The sequence below is a fragment of the Culex pipiens genome, chromosome 3, assembly GCF_016801865.2.
Source record: "Culex pipiens pallens isolate TS chromosome 3, TS_CPP_V2, whole genome shotgun sequence".
Classification (NCBI taxonomy): domain Eukaryota; kingdom Metazoa; phylum Arthropoda; class Insecta; order Diptera; family Culicidae; genus Culex; species Culex pipiens.
In genome coordinates this window covers 163,771,435-163,789,079 of record NC_068939.1, presented here as the reverse complement: position 1 = coordinate 163,789,079, position 17,645 = coordinate 163,771,435, and the positions used below count along the sequence as shown (strand labels likewise).

Sequence of the window (17,645 nt, the reverse complement as noted above, 5' to 3'; positions counted from 1 at the left end):
CGCCTCCCTCAGTGACAGCAGGGTGTATCGACGTTGGTGATTTCAAAAGAAGTTATGTTTGTTTTTTCTCAAATAAAATTACGGAAATAATGTTTTATTGAATATGGATGATCAAGTATCAACAAAAGCAACGTTTTTCATCGTTTGTTATCATTAGAACATCTTATTTTGCTTTTATATAAAAATGGTAATTGAAAATGGATGCTCAACATTCAAATGCGTTTTTCTCAAAACGCATGGTTTGTACATGATGCTTTTTGAAATGTTGGCATCGATTTCCAATATAATTTTGAGGGGTACCTAATTCATTAAACTCGACGTTTAGAAATTAAAAAAAATACAAAACATCTTAAGGCTGTTGCAAATATTTTTCAATGTCTATGTTCTAAAATTAAGCTTCAATTTGTGATTTTATTGTCCACACACTGAGCACAATCACCCTTTGTACGACCGCAAAGGACATAAAATAATTTTTTAAATCAATTTAAAAAAAATATTTCGCGACCCTTCTTGACAGAAAAGGTCCTACTTGACAGCACGTTCCAAGGGGGCCATAGTTGATCCATCGATAAAATGTTGTCTAGTCAATTTATTTATTTTTTGCATTAAAATGAAAAAATAAGTGATCAGAAATGGTTTTTAATCGTGTTTTTTACCGTTGTACATAAAAATTAACGTAGGGCTTTACTGCCGCTCGAAGCTAGACCGTCGCATACGTCAATTTAGAGATAATGATGCAGTTTTGTTCAAAATCATATAACTATCAGAAAAATCAATAAAATTTAGTACTTTGTTCTACAAAACCGGAGAAAATCCACTTTTTCGTGAAATTCTAATGCGTTTTTCTCGGCTTGCTGTTTTTACATATCTGGAGTTTTTTTTGAAAAGGTCCAATAAACCAAATTTTCAGTTTTTGCTTTTTGGGTGTTTTTTTATACCCCTGACTCAAGGCGGTTTCGAAAACACCCAAAAAGCAAAAACTAGAAATTTGGTTTATTGGACCTTTTCAAAAAAAACTCCAGATATGGGACGGACTCGATTAGAGCGGCAGTTTAGGACTCAATAGTGGAATTCTTTAAAGAATACAAAAAAATAAAGAAATAAAGAAATAAAGCATTCAAGTATTTACAAATTTAAGAATTTAAGGGTTCACAGCTACGAAAAAAGTTTTTGTCTTCTTATTCCAAAATGGTCAAACTTACGGACCAAATCCTACATCAACGGGATTGTAAAATTAGTCAAACTTTGTTGTAAATTACTTTGTGGACAGTACTTTAGGGGATGGATAAAAAACTATATTTTGATAGTACCCGTAGTTTTGAAGATACTAAATTGTCTGTAACAAAACTTTTGGTGCAAAAACTCTGGTTGATGTGTACCGTTAAGGATTTAAGAATTCAAAAATTCCAGAATTTAAAATTTTTAAAATTTAAGAATTTTAAAATTTAAGAATTTTAAAATTTAAGAATTTTAAAATTGAAAAATTTAAGAATTTAAGTATTTAAAAATTCAAGAATTTAAGGATTTAAGATTTTAAGAAGTTAAAAATGAAAGAATTTAAGAATTCAAGAATTTAGGAATTTAAGAATTTAAGAATTTAAGAATTTAAGAATTTAAGAATTCAAGAATTTTAAAATTTAAGAATTTTAAAATTTCAGAATTTTAAAATTTCAGAATTTTAAAATTTAAGAATTTTAAAATTTCAGAATTTTAAAATTGAAAAATTTAAGAAGTTAAGTATTTAAAGAATTTAAGAAGTTAAAAATTAAATAATTTAAGAATTCAAGAATTTAAGAATTTAAGAATTTAAGAATTTAAGAATTTAAGAATTTAAGAATTTAAGAATTTAAGAATTTAAGAATTTAAGAATTTAAGAATTTAAGAATTCAAGAATTTAAGAATTTCAGGATTTCAGAATTTAAGAATTCAAGAATTTAAGAATTTAAGTATTTAAAAATTCAAGAATTTAAGTATTTAAAAATTCAAGAATTTAAGGATTTAAGAATTTAAGAAGTTAAGAATTAAAGAATTTAAGAATTCAAGAATTCAAGAATTTAAGAATTTAAGAATTTAAGAATTTAAGAATTTAAGAATTTAAGAATTTAAGAATTTAAGAATTTAAGAATTTATGAATTTAAGAATTTAAGAATTTAAGAATTTAAGAATTTAAGAATTTAAGAATTTAAGAATTTAAGAATTTAAGAATTTAAGAATTTAAGAATTTAAGAATTTAAGAATTTAAGAATTTAAGAATTTAAGAATTTAAGAATTTAAGAATTTAAGAATTTAAGAATTTAAGAATTTAAGAATTTAAGAATTTAAGAATTTAAGAATTTAAGAATTTAAGAATTTAAGAATTTAAGAATTTAAGAATTTAAGAATTTAAGAATTTAAGAATTGAGGAATTTAAGAATTTAAGAATTTAAGAATTTAAGAATTTAAGAATTTAAGAATTTAAGAATTTAAGAATTTAAGGATTTAAGAATTTAAGAATTTAAGAATTTAAGAATTTAAGAATTTAAGAATTTAAGAATTGAGGAATTTAAGAATTTAAGAATTTCAGAATTTCAGAATTTAAGAATTTTAAAATTTGAGGATTTAAGAATTCCAGAATTTAAGAATTTAAGTATTTAAGAATTTAAGGATTTAAGAATTTAAGAAGTTAAGAATTGAAGAATTTAAGAATTCAAGAATTCACGAATTTAAGAATTTAAGAATTTAAGAATTTAAGAATTTAAGAATTTAAGAATTTAAGAATTTAAGAATTTAAGAATTTAAGAATTTAAGAATTTAAGAATTTAAGAATTTAAGAATTTAAGAATTTAAGAATTTAAGAATTTAAGAATTTAAGAATTTAAGAATTTAAGAATTTAAGAATTTAAGAATTTAAGAATTTAAGAATTTAAGAATTTAAGAATTTAAGAATTTAAGAATTTAAGAATTTAAGAACTTAAGAATTTAAGAATTTAAGAATTTAAGAATTTAAGAATTTAAGAATTTAAGAATTTAAGAATTTAAGAATTTAAGAATTTAAGAATTTAAGAATTTAAGAATTTAAGAATTTAAGAATTTAAGAATTTAAGAATTTAAGAATTTAAGAATTTAAGAATTTATGAATTCAAGAATTTAAGAATTTAAGAATTTAGGAATTTAAGAATTTAAGATTTGAAGAATTTAAGATTTTAGGAATTTAAGAATTTAAGAGTGTAAGAACTTAAAAATTTAAGAATTTAAGAATTGAGGATTCATAGAATTTCAGAATTGAATCCCCAATTATTTTTTTAATTTAGGAGTTTTACTTTTATAATTTTTGAATTTTTGATATTCTTGAAAAAATTCTGATATTCCTAGGACTCATGATATGTCATCATAAAAATCTAACTAAAATATGATTATTCTCGGTCAAGAACTTTAATTTGCATACATCTATAAAATAGGGTTAATTACGTTACCATACATAGATAGTTGAATAGAATAATTTAGTATAACAGTTGCATAATGCTGTGTTTAGTTTTCATACTCTTCTAAAATGCAAAAACGAATATATCCATTGAAAGAGTCACACCACATACAATTTCAAACAAGCACACATACTCAGCCGTTACGCCGCTCTAAGCTTCCCCGTGGGGAGCGCTGTGAAACTGCTGCAGCGATCGCGAATGCTTGAACGGAATGCCGGCAGTGGCCGCCACGATCTCCTCGATGAAACTGTCCGAATTGTGGATGGTTGTGCCGCCGAGGATCACCTTGCAGCCTTCCTGGTTGTACCGATGCACGGCCAGCGCTTCCTCGTACGTGGTTCCTCCGACTACAAACACGACCACTTCTTGCGGAGGTCGACGAAATGGTAGCTCGTTGCCCATGATCGGATAGGCCGCGTCTAGTGGACGACCCTTGATGACCTCCTCGAGGACTTCTTTGAGCACGCAGTTGTGCTGAGTGTACACATTTTCGACCCCTTTTAGACCTTTGATCAGGTTGCGGGTCAGCTTGACGGCGTCGGTGATCTTGACCGTGTTGAAGAGTTCCTGGCGGGCGCTGGTACTGATGTATTCCAGCATTTTTGGGACGATGTGTGCTCGACCTCCTCGATCTTGCAGTGCCTTAAGCAGCCCGGATGTGCCACAGTTGGCGTGACGTTCGTATCGCATAGAGTACAGCAGAATGAGACGAAGTGCGTTGTGAAGGTTGATCTTCTCGTCGGAAACAAGCTTCTTGACCCGCTGCAGCTGGGTCGAGTGGTCCGCACGGCAAGCTATTTCCTGCTCAAGTTCTGAAATCTCAAACAACTGCTGTTTGCCAACCTGCAGCGAAAGCTCGCTGATCAGCACCAAATGCTTGGTGACCGTGCCGGACATCTTCTTAAATTGCGGATACGTCTCGACAAAGTTCTTCATGTCGTTAATGCTCTCGATTTTCTTCTGATCTTGAGTCTTCTTCTGAAATTCGTCCATCATTACCTTAATAGTCGTGGCGATCTCGCCGAAATTCGCGTAAAGATTTCCAGCGTAAAACTCGTCTTGTTCTGAGGAGAGCACAATCTCCTTCAGATCTTTGGGAACGCCCTGCACCCCGGAGAGATCAACCCGTTGCTTGTTAATGGTCAACAGTTCGTGTACCATAGCTTGGTACGTCCACTGGTTCAACAGTGGAGTGATCGGGTCATCCCGACGGTCCAGAATCAACAACAACGGCGGCGGAGATCCGTCCTCCGGTGGTCGAAAGCTAAACAGCGCCGTTTCCTTGTTGATGGTTTCGTGGATCTTCTTTGCCAACGTTTGGGCCACACTAGAACTACCCTTGTATCGGATAGCCGGACGAAGCTTGAACGAAAGCAACATACTAATGATCCCTTGGACCGATCGCTCCAACGCGTCTGGGTTCCAAGAGAGCGCCTGCAGACACATGGGAATGTTCAACGAGAAAAGGTTCGGATTCACCGGCAAATAGTCGGCGTACACTTCCTTAACCTCGCGCACGGACTCACTTTCGTCGCTTTCGGCCAGCGATTTGATGTCCGTGCGGGGAATTATGTTGCTGAAATCTAATCGAAACCCTTAACAACCGTACCGAAAATAATTCCCAAAACATTCTTCACTTACTAATATAGTACGAGCCGTACTTGGGGCTCTTGAGTTCGCTCTGCAGCCGCAGGATGTTGTCCCGGGTGGGCCGGATGAACACGATACACTTGAGGTACTTGAGCCGCTCGTTGGACCGGCCCGAGTCGATGCGCTCGAACAGATAGACCTCCTTCTGCAGCATCTCGGACTGGGCGAACGCCATCGAGACGATGCTGGTCTGTAACGGAAAATATGTGGCAAATATTTTTTTAAACTTATGCAATTTATTGTAAACTACCTAGTAAGTATAAATTTAGCAACGTTTATGTTTTTACGAGTTTTTTTTTATATTTAAACTTTTTTGATTTTGAATAAGCAGCTTTAGGATTATTGACATATGTTTTCTATTGATTTGACACAGCAAATTTTCAATAAAATTTTGCAGTTATAAAACATTTCTTAACAAGTTGAAGAAAATGAAAAAATAGCGTAAAGCTTGTTTTCAACTAATTATAACTTGAATTTGTTTCAATTAAATTCTTTAATTCTAAAATTCTGAAACCCTGAAATTCTGAAATTTTTCAATTCTTAAATGCTTAAATTCTTAAATTCGTAAATTCTTAAATTCTTAAATTCTTAAATTATTAAATTCTTAAATTCTTAAATTCTTAAATTCTTAAATTCTTAAATTCTTAAATTTTTAAATTCTTAAATTCTTAAATTCTTAAATTCTTAAATTCTTAAATTCTTCAATTCTTAAATTCTTAAATTCTTAAATTCTTAAATTCTTAAATTCTTAAATTCTTAAATTCTTAAATTCTTAAATTCTTAAATTCTTAAATTCTTAAATTCTTAAATTCTTAAATTCTTAAATTCTTAAATTCTTAAATTCTTAAATTCTTAAATTCTTCAATTCTTCAATTCTTAAATTCTTAAATTCTTAAATTCTTAAATTCTTAAATTCTTAAATTCTTAAATTCTTAAATTCTTAAATTTTTAAATTTTTAGATTCTTAGATTCTTAAATTCTTAAATTCTTAAAATTCTTAAATTCTTATACAGTCGACTCTCTGGTTGTCAATATCCAAGGGACCGTCGAGGAAGAGAAGCATCAGTTTACAGAACGAGGCAAAATGATGACTCGATTGAAATAAGTTTTTTCTTGCTAACCAGCTATGGGAGAGAATCATGGCAACGTCCAGCAAACAAAAACAAAGCAATGTCAAACAACCTTCAAAGCTTCGTTTCTCAAAGAAAAATGTCTATGCAAGCCATGAGAAAATGAAATGATTGACAACCGGAATAGATTTTTAGAGCAAATAGAATCCAACGGACCGTCGAGGAAGAGATCCTTCAAGCAAAAGAAAATATCGAGGAATAAAGACAATCGAAGTATGCAGTTTGAAGGGACTGAAGAATTCATCGGTACATGGAGCAATATTGATATCGAGAAGATCGACAGCCCGAGAGTCGACTGTATTCTTATATTCTTAAATTCCTAAATTCTTAAAATCCTAAATTCTTAAATTCTTTAATTCTGAAATTCTGAAATTTTTTAAATCTTTAAATTCTTCTCAAATTCCCTAAATTCTTAAATTTAAATTCTAGATGTCAAAAATGTCGAAATCATACATATATGTAAATCAAATGACTTTGATTCATTATTATATATCTGGAGTTTTTTTGAAAAGGTCCAATAAACCAAATTTTCAGTTTTTGCTTTTTGGGTGTTTTTTAATACCCCTGACTCAAGGCGGTTTCAAAAACACCCAAAAAGCAAAAACTGGAAATTTGGTTTATTGGACCTTTTCAAAAAAACTCCAGATATTTGGTTGAAAAAACTCTTAGGTTGAAAATATTTTTCAATTTCGAAATTTTTAAATTTCAGGATATTTATTTTTTTTGTGCTCATAAATTTGTTTTTTTTTTGAAATTTATGAAAATGTATTTAAACATTTGACATTCTAAGTTTGTAATTTTGATATTCTAATATTTTAATGTTTAAATTCTTGAATTTTTGAACTTCCAAATTTAAAATCTAAGAATTATCAATTTTTGAATCTTATTTGTTTTTATGAATTTCTCAAATTAAATTTTTTGATTTTTTCGCAGGAAAATTAAGGCTGTTGCAAATATTATTCAAAGATTATGTCCCATTCCCTTAAAAAAAATAAAGAAAGGTAAAATAAGGAACTATTTTTTTTTCTTCAAAACTATTTTTTTAATGAAAATAGAAGCCTAAACAACTGAAAACAGTTAGAAATGCATTTCCTGTGTTGAATATTATATTCAGAATGATTAGGCTTTTTAAATTATTTTTTAAATATTTGTGAAATTTCGATTTACAGTAGGGGAAATCTACCCTTTCCAATCAAACACCTATCTTCGTCATATGGAAAGTTTGATGCTCGATTAAAGCTCCAAAAATACTATTTGGGCTATAAATTTACCAGCAACAGCACCGCCTCGAGTAAGCACTCAAATGTATGCCACTTACTGGCCAAAAAGATCACATTTAATGCACTTTTGATCATAATATGTATTTTGCGAGACCACTTCTCATCATTTTGTTGGCACACACAGTGACACAAACGAGAATCCCTCAAACGCTTAATGAATATCGCCAAAATTAACTTTTCACTTTTGCTTACTTTTTCACGGCGCTTAAGATATGAAATTGCTTCCAACTACCGGCAACATGTTCTTTTGATCATTAGTAAGGCACTCACTTGAAGAATAATCCCGAAAAATGTAATAAATTAGCAAGCGCCATCAAAAAAACAAACGCGCCAAGTCGTTTGACGTTTCAATTTTAACTTTGCATTCCAATCGAAGGCTGAAGAAAACCGAGCGAGAGACGAAGGCAAAAAAGAACAAAGGCTGGCCGTCAACACCACCAGCAGCACAGCCAGCGATGCCAGGAAACTTTCCCTATAAATGCCACTTTTCGTGAGTGTTCGTTTGAACTGTCAGCGCAAATAGCAACACTCGACAGAGTGTTGGAAGAAAAAAGAACTAAGCCGATATTAGAAAAATGGGCGTGGCCCAATGCATTCGCCTCGATTAGAATACCCTTGGGATTTTTTTTTGTTAAATGCTTGGTAAAGAAGTAGAATAACTTTTAGTGAAAGTGAAAATAAACAGAAATGTTCACAAAAACTTGCTCTACTCGTTGGTGTACTTGGTTTTAGTAAAATTCAAGGGAGACTCTAGATTATCCAGCATCATTCAAACACGACCGCTTATTAGGATTAAAATGGGTAGATTTCCCCTACTGCAAAAAGATTTTTCTTCGCGAACACAATTTAAAAACAAATAATTGCAAAATAACTGGGCTAATTCGTTTTTTTTCTACACATTCCTTATATGCTAAATTTTTATGCAATAATTTTTATTGCATGAATTAATTTTTTTTTTTTTAACCAATAATTTTTACCGCAATTCTTCAGAAATCCCACCGTGCCTTCCCTTCGGCAACATCATCATCATCGTACTTACGGTTTCCCGATCCATCATCAACATTTTCATCCCGGGGCCTGCCTCGGAGATCATCTTCTCCAGGTACAGCTGAACCGCCCGAATCACATTCATCGTGGCCACGTCCCGTCGTCGGCACCGGTTCCCCCAGATCACAAAACGGTCCACAAACACGCGTAAACTCCGGCTGTTTTCACTTTTTTCACTGCACTTTGAAAAAACTTGCGTTCCAATCTGTTTTGATTCGTTTGCTGATGACTTTTGTGAAAATCGGGAAACTGTCAAAAAGTCTCCACACAACATGACGCGATTCTGAAGGGTTGCGCATTCCGCAACAGAAAAAAAGCTCGCGAGAAACGTCAAACGTATAAAATCGGTTCGCACAGAGAACGCGTTGATTTTCGGTTTCTTCTCGCGCGCGCCTAAATTCACCGTAGATTCCGGAACAGTGACGTGAGTGTGTCAAAATGTCCAGTTTCGGGTTCGGAACGCCAACGACGAGCGCGCCAGCGTTCTCGTTCGGAACGTCAACAGCAACAACGGCCGGAGGCGCCGCTCCCGCTCTCGGTTCGACTCCTGCGCCAGCTTTTGGCGGATTTGGAGCGACTCCGGCTGCGCCGGCAGCTGCTGCCCCGGCTCCCGCCTTCGGATCGTTGACCGCCAAGCCGGTGGCGGCAGCTGCCCCTTCGTTTAACTTCGGCACGTCGACAACGGCCGCGACCACGACTACGGCCTCAACCGGATTTGGGCTTCCGACGGCAGCAACGGCCACTCCGGCCGCCGTCCCAACGTTGACTTTTGGCGCAGCGGCGACTTCAGCCGCTCCGACCACTTCCACCGCGCTGCCAACTCTTTCGTTGGGAGCGGCTTTCGGTGCCGGGACGGCAGCAGCCGGAGGTGGTCTGTTCGGTGCGAAATTGGCCACGGGAACCGCCCAGAACACGACCCAACTGTCCACAACGCTCACGGCGGCCCCGGCCGCAACGCAAGCCACCCCCAAACCAATCGGCCTCGGCGGTGTGGACATCAACGCGGCCGCGCCAAAGTCCGTCGAGGGAAAACCGGACAGCACCAAAGCGAAAGAGTTCCAGGTTCCGCAGGAGCTGGTGGCCACCGTCGAGCAGCTCAAGGAGCACATCAAGCGGCAGAAAACGTTCAGCTCGGACATTGCGCGGACGTCCTCGCGGAAGGTGTACAACGTGACGAACGAAATCAGCCGCCTGAACTGGAATCTGATCGACATTTCGAACAGCGTCACGACGAACCAGTCGGCGATTAAGCTGTTGAGGGCGGAAACGGGCGGGATCATCCAGCAGGCGGATATGGCCCAGCGGACGCACGACACGCCGGCGGGGCTGCAGTTCGAGAACACGATGCCGCTGCAGTACTTTATCGAGCTGATCCAGAAGTACGAGCAGGATTTGCTGAACTTGAAGCAGCAGGTGAGGGCTTGAACTTTGGTTCTTTAATATGTTTTTTTTTTATTTCTGGGGACCCACGAAAATCTCTTTAAATTAGTCCTTTATCTCAAGTCAATATTTAGAAAAAAAAATCATGATTTTTTTTTTCTTAACTTCGTGTATTTGTAAAAAAAACTTCTCATATTTGTTAGCTCATAATATGATTTTTTTGGTTACAATATCGATCCGAAAATTCATGCTCAGGATACAGATTTTAGGAAAATATTCATACCATTTTTGTGTGGACAGCTGCCAAAATTGTATGAAGACTTGTTATGGCCGAACCAAACATGCAAATGCCAAATTCCGGGAAATTTTTTTGATAAAAATGGCTAAAATAAAAACCAAAATGTAAATTTGAGTAATGAAAAAAAAAATATTTATAATTCAAAACTTTTTAAACATATAACAATTCGAGAATTTAAAAAAATCAAAAATTGAGAACCTAAAATTATACAAATTTGAAAATTAAACAAATTAGAAGCTTGAAAAGTAAATAAAAAAAACTGATTTTAGAATTGACAAAATTCAATATTTTACGAATAAAAAAATTTCAGGTTTTCTTTTTTTTTTGTAATTTAAAAGGTAATTAAGAGTCAGCTATCCATCATTGACCCGATCGTCGAATGTCAAAATTGTCATTTCGATGCGACCGGCCGTTGATATTGGTTAGAGTCAAATGATAAACATCTAAGATTGGTTTGACCTTTTCTCATAGCTTTTGCAAATAACTACTTCAAATTTATTTGTCTAAAACCCCAATATCTTTTTGCAACAATCTCCAATGCCATTACTCCCTGAGATCAGAAGTTTGTTTTAAATTGTCAATTATCAAATATATTTCCTTTAAAAATAAAAAAATCTGAAATTTACTCACAACTATTTTGTTCCGGTTATTTTTTGTTAAATTCAATTGGCTATCGAAAAGTACTTTTGGATATGCTGTGTTCAAAATAAAACCACTTAGTGCATCTCCAGCGCTGGCGTCAACCCCACCGTGGTACCTGTCGCGGTAGCAAATTTTGTTCTCAGTTCTTCGGGATTTCACTTTGCTACTCGGTATTTATAAAATTTATGCTCGATTTATCAAAAACGCTGAAAAACGTACTCTTTCTGAGAAAAACGGTTTCAAATGTTTCAAGAATCACATTTGTTTTGATGCGGTTGTTTTTTTTTGTGACAGATGACAACATAAAAATACTACACTCTAAACGGGATCCCATTAAATTCTTTCGCGAGTGTTGAGTGGTGGCCTTCGGAGATGCGCTCGTAATTTGATTTTAGTCTGCATTCACAATATTCAGCCAGTTTGCTACCGCATCAAATGGAATTATACAGGGAAAAATCGAATCAAGTATAAAAAATTCAAAAATTTAATTATTCAAAATTTTCAATATTCAAAAATTAAAAAATTCTAAAACTTAATTTTAGAATTTAAAAATTTTAAAGGTTTATAAAAAATATTAAAAAAAATTAAAAAACTTAATAATCAAATAAATTTGAAAAAAATAAAAATTCAAAAAAATTAAAATTCAAAAAAAAATTGAAAAAAAAAACAAAAAAAAAATCTAAAATTAAAAAAATTAAAAAGATTGAAAATTAAAAAAAACATACAAAATTGAAAAAAAAAATCTAAAAATTTATTAAAAAATAATAAAATTCAAAATTTTAAAAATTTCAAGAATTAAAAAAATCAAATCTAGAAAAAATAAAAAATATTTTTATAAAACAAAAAAAATCATAAAAAACTCAGCTTGAAATAATTTATGAAATTGATGAAAATATAAATTCAGGGTGGCCACTCAAGTCGGGAAATCGGGAAAGTCGGGAAAAAGTCGGAAATTCGCCAAAATCCGCAAAAAATCGGGAAAAAGTCGGGAATTTGTGATTTTTTGTCAAAAAGTCGGGAAAAGTCGGGAATTCTGAGCATACTTGTTTGAATTTTTTTTTTAACTTTTGAACAATTTTAAAATTGAAGTCACTCATTTCTGCTTTAGTAACTTTTTTTAAATTTAAAGTTCTTTTGACTATTTCAATATATTTGAGTATTGAAAAGCTGTTTAAGACATTCAAAATCGTAATGAATATTGGGGTCTTTGATACAGATTTTCATAATATTTTTCTATGAATCAAATGATCGCTATTATTTTTTGTTCATTAAACAAGAGGTAAAGTCAATGAAGAACTAATATAAAAATAAATCCTAATAGATTCTATTTAATTTTGTCACATAAATTGAATATTTGAAAACAGATTACAAATTGAATGTGGCAATGTTTTTTTTGTAAATATTATTAATTGTTTAACTAAATTCATTAAGTAATTTAAAATATGTTTTTTTTTCCAAATGTTACCCTTGAACTTTTTTTTGTGAGTATGTGTAAATTACCTACCATAAATAAAGCTTTATTTTCAGTTTTCAGAAAACTTAATTATCGCATAAAATCCAAAATTGAAAAAAAAAATACGTTTTTAAAACATAAAGAAAATTTTGAAAATGCAAAAAAAATCAAGTAAATTTTGAGTTTTTTGCAATAAAATTTAAAAAAAAATAGTCTCATCAAACATTTTGCTTAAAAAAGTGGGAAAACATACAATCATATCAAACTGAATTTTAATTGAAAAAAAAAAAACAAACAGTTAAATACTGACCACTAGATAAATTAGCATTGATTAAAAAATTCAATATCAAAAATTACAAAATTAAAAAGGGAACTTGGCAAACACATTTTGTTATGAATACCTTGACATTTTTCCAAATCCTTTAAATGAATAATAACAGCGATTATCTTTAATTCTGGAAAAGTCTGAAAAAAGTCGGGAATTTGAAAATGGAATTTGAGTGGCCACCCTGTAAATTTTAAAATTAAAATCAGGCTTTTTTTGAAAACGTCCTATAATCAAATGTAAACATTTGGTGTATCCCGCTTATTCCGATGGAGGTGTGAGAGGGACATACTCAATGTTTGCATTTGTTTACTGGGCCTAATCGAAAGAAGGCAATAAATTAAAAGAAGGATTTTTTAAAATTAGAACGAAAAAAAAAACAATTTTAAAACGAGTCTTCTAAATTTTCAACAAATTAAAACAGATAGAAAATCTATCAATTTGATAAACATAATTTTAGATTTTAGAATTTTAAAGTTTTGGTACTTTTTGATTATTTTTGAATTTCAGGAGGAGGTAGGTGTGGCTGAATGGTTACGCTGTTCGCTTTGTGAGCGGAAGGTTCTGGGTTCGATTCCCATCTGCTACTATCGAGAAATTATGGAAGGAAGGAATTCTGAACATTTTAATATGAACGAACAATTCATTAGCTCGCGGCGGCGGGGTTCGATCCCCCGTCCTTTGGATCAGCATACAACAATATTAACCACCAGACCATCGAGGCTTAGTTGACTAGAAGGATTGAGAATGCTATAAGCAGAGGCGACGCGTAGCCAAAATCGAGCCAAACATTTCATTAGGGCATAAAAGCAAAAACCGCGATTCGAGAAAATCGCTTGCAAAAAATGGACAACTTGTTTCAATTCCTATTTAAAAAATAAGCATGACTGATGGTATTTTTACTGATGATTCGATAAAACACACCATTATCCTCAACTCTGCTTTACTGCTTCTTAATTTATGTTGATTTTCGCAATAAAACTCATAATTTTAAAAAATCTCGTTATTAGGCCCTTTTAGCTTTCCAACTGCTGTTCATAATGGGCCCTTTCTAAATGCAATTTCGAAGAGAACTAAAAGGGCACTAAAGCGCTGTCACCGGATTGTTGTTTTGAATGATGTTTATGGGCCCTTTTGTTTAGTTAGAAATAATGAGGAATTCAGTGGAAATTTTGATAATTGGTGAAGTTTTATGATCGAATGGAGCAGATAAGGTATGTGAAACATTAAAATTCTTCAAAAGTGTACTGAACAGCAGCCGCGGGCCGTATTCAATATTGTATTTCGACGAAGTTTTTTTTCTGCAGAAACCCTTGGTGAAACGTTAACCAAACTTTGTTTTGAAGTGAATTAGTGTTAAGAATGTATGAAAAGTGCACTTTATAACATAGAAAGTTCCTTAACCACGAAAAACTAACGAAAAAGAAAAGGGCACAATTGAACTTTTTTTCTGGTTTGGAGTGAACATTGTTATGTGCCCTTTTGTTTTTTTGATTTTTTCAATAGGAAATTGTTTGCTATCAATCTGATTCTTGGAGGGCATGTAGGGAGTGTACTATGGAGTGGAATAGTGGAATAATCCCGAATGTTTACTTTTTGGTTTTGTGCCCTAATGAAATGTTTGGCTCGAAATGTTTACCTGTTCAAATAATCTTTTTAGTAATTTTCAATTACAGCAATTATTATTGTTCAAGAAGTGTAAAATTGAAATGCTTTTTACATTGTAGTTTTCTATAATTAGCTTGTTTTGTAAATAAAAAAACTAAATCAAAACTTGAGGCGTAATCCAACCACAAGTTTTTCCCTGGAGTTTTCTTCAGAATGACTTCTTTTATGTTCCATTGGATTAGATTAGAGCAAAAAAAAAAATCATTATTCTCAATTCTCACTAAGCAAACATTCCGGATGTTGACCATTCCAAAACAATTAGGCCATAAAGATTGTATTTTACGTTTCTCTTCAAAATTTTCCTAAAAAACTAGAGGGAAAAAATTAATATCGATGAAGATTATGAAAATCTACAAAAAATAAAATAAAAAACATCACTTTATAAAATTTTCCCAAAAAAATTTAAACGATCAAAACTCAAGAATTCAAACCAAGTAGGGGAACTATACCCTTTCTCAGCCTATTTCTATTATTGGCCTATCAGCACTTTGATCATGAATTACAGCTGTCATAAAATGTTTTTGACTGTTCCAAAGTAATAAATAGCTCAAATAAAAGTGAGCAAGCAACTTTCTATTGTTGATACATCTTAAAATGTTGATTTAATAGCGGAAAACGGCAAAAGTGATGAGAATTGGTCGAACGGCTTAGAGTGATTAAAATGGGCATATTTCCCCTACACATTATTACGACAGTTTTATTTTGATTTTTGTTTTTGGACAAACAACATGTAAAGGAAATTATTGTATGCTTGGTAGGTTAAAGATTTTGTTCTATTTTCTTCCAAATTTTTTTGCAAATCTGTCGATGAACGTGCTTGCTCACTTTTAACTGAGCTATTTATTACTTTATTTCAGTTAAAAACGCTTTTTGGAAGCAACATGCCGTTCTCCTATTTATAACAATAAAAAAAAGTTTTACAAAAATATTTGAGCGAACACGTCAAATCGTCTTAGAATCATGGAACAGCCAAGCGCATTCGTATCATAGAGCTCTCAACGAAAATCTAACGCGCACTGAAAATTCTCCCAAGCAGCCGCCAACCTGTTCGTATTTTTCCATGCACGACTTCCCATACAACGCATCCAAAAATACACAGAAAGACTCCCCTATTTGTACACGCTGGACGGTATGAAGACTTAGAAAACATAAATTTTCCTGTTTTTAAACCTTTGCATGGAAATATCTCAGCAACTAAGGGTCGTATCAACAAAGTTCAAAAAAGCAAAATATAGAGAATTTTCTCAGCTTTTCGAAAATATTTTTTTCAAAAGTGGGCAAACATGTGCACTAATTTAAAAAAATTAAAAACTTCGGCTATTTTAAAAAAAGTCTCCTAAAAATGGATTGAACTTGAAAACGGTGCACTTTATCAAAATTCACTAAAATACTTTTTGATTGCAAATTTGATTTTACATCGAAAAATGAAGTTAAAAAATTTTTGCGACCAATTTTTCGATTTTAAAAAAAAATCAGTATTGATTCAAAAATTCATAACTTGCTCAAAAATTTTTTGCACAACCTGGAAATTTCTGAAAAGTTGGCATTTTATGTCCTCTAAAACATATCAAAAAATAAAAAAAAAATATTTTTTTTGCAGATTAGGCTGGTACAAATATTTTTAAAAGTTTTTGTCACCCCCCCCCCCCCCCCCCTCCTTCAAAATTGGCCCGAAAAATCAGGGGGCAAAAAAAAATATTTTTACAATAAACTTCAAAATTTCAATGAAAATTCAAGTGCAACCCGCTGAAATCAAATTAAAATACATTCTCCTGCGTTTAAAATCATTTTTACGTGTTTGGGTTTATTAAAAAATCTTAAGATTTTTTGAAAATTTTCGATGCAAAATCTTTTTTTCGATACAATTTTTGTTTTTGACAGATCTTAGATTTTTTGAAAACTAATGATTGCTAAACAACTGAACTAGCGTAAAATGCATTTTAAAACACTTTTTTCATTTAAATGTGAAGACTATGGCTTGTTATTTAATTTTTTTTTGCCCCCCCCCCCCCCCCCCCTTGACCTCGGCCAGGGCCGAGGGACAAAAACTTTTTTAAATATTTGCATCGGCCTTAAGTTTTATTGACAAAAAAAAAATTAAATTAAAAATCACGAAAAAAAAATTTACCGTGTATCATTTTTTTTTTCAGTGTAGTTCATATCCAAACCTACAACTTTGCCGAAGACACCAAATCGATCAAAAAATTCCTTCAAAAGATACAGATTTTTGAATTTTCATACATCATTTTTGTATGGCCAGCTGTCAAATTTGTATGGAAAATTATATGGAAAAACTAATGATGCAAAATGGCTTCTTTGGGCATACCGAAGGAACCAAAAAAGTTTCAGTCGGATTAAAAAATACAAAAAAAAATCGAATGACCGAAATCTGAGAGAACTGCTCATTATTAAAAATATAAATTCAAAAAAATAATCTTAAATTAGTAGGCAGTTTTCTGCGAATTCTCAATTTTTTTCTCCAGCTGAAAAAAAGTTTCTTTTTTGAGAGTTTTGAAGATATCTCGAAAACTATTGGTTCGATTTACAATGTTAAAAATTTGAACTTTTGGCAAAATTTTCTGATTCAAAATTTTAAAATCAAGATCCCGCGGAAAATTTCCCTTATCCCCTTAAAAAAGGCATCATTACAACGCTTCCACGCTTCTCTCCCCTCCCATTCCAGGTCGAACTAACCGAGAAGCACATGCACTCCCTCTCCGTGCCGCAGCACTTTACCGCCATGGACCTGAAGCGCGGCCTGCAGCAGATCCACGAGAGCTTCGTCGCGCTCGCCGGCCGGTTACACGAAACGCACCAGAAGGTCGAAGCCCAAAAGGACCAGTACATGAACCTGCGCCGCTATCTGCTGCGCGACAACACGGACGTGTTTGACGTCAAGGAGGGCGGCACCGGATCTGCGGACCAGTCGTCCGCGCGCTTCTCCAGTGCCATCTCGACCGGACCGACTCCGTTCTCGACGCTGATGGGCGCCGGCATGAGTTTGAGTGCGGTGGCGGCTGCGGCGTCCAAGCAAACCCAGGACACGACAATGTGGCCGCGAGCTGGTCAGTCGGGTACGGGACTGGGGGTGGCTGGCCCGAGCACCGGAATGTCCGCCTTTGGATCGACGCTGATGGGCGGCGAGAGTGGCGCAAGTGGGACGACGATGTCGTTTGGAACGGGGGGAGCGTTCAACCTGCAGACGCCGCCGCTGGGGATTAAGCGGAACAAGCACTAGAAGAGAGGACAGTTTTTCAACCGAGAATATACCCCGTTTCAACACATTCAAGACTAGCCCGGGGCCCCGGACG

The 17,645-nt window shown here is 33.6% G+C and overlaps 2 protein-coding genes across 2 annotated transcripts; one reads left to right on the top strand and one right to left on the bottom strand.

Moving 5' to 3' along the window:
• Positions 1–3,387: 3,387 nt before the first annotated feature.
• Positions 3,388–8,739, bottom strand: LOC120420478 (vacuolar protein sorting-associated protein 45). The gene is made up of 3 exons (XM_039583518.2): positions 8,561–8,739; positions 5,103–5,301; positions 3,388–5,044 (listed from the first exon to the last, which is right to left on the bottom strand). The coding sequence occupies exons 1-3, from the start codon at positions 8,651–8,653 to the stop codon at positions 3,612–3,614; spliced, it is 1,725 nt and encodes a 574-aa protein (XP_039439452.1). The 5' UTR covers positions 8,654–8,739; the 3' UTR covers positions 3,388–3,611.
• Positions 8,740–8,896: 157 nt separating this feature from the next.
• On the top strand, positions 8,897–17,623 carry LOC120420479 (nuclear pore complex protein Nup58-like). Its single transcript, XM_039583519.1, has 2 exons — positions 8,897–9,981; positions 17,018–17,623. Exons 1-2 carry the CDS (start codon positions 9,007–9,009, stop codon positions 17,570–17,572), a joined length of 1,530 nt encoding a protein of 509 aa, XP_039439453.1. The 5' UTR covers positions 8,897–9,006; the 3' UTR covers positions 17,573–17,623.
• The last annotated feature ends 22 nt before the right edge of the window (positions 17,624–17,645 follow it).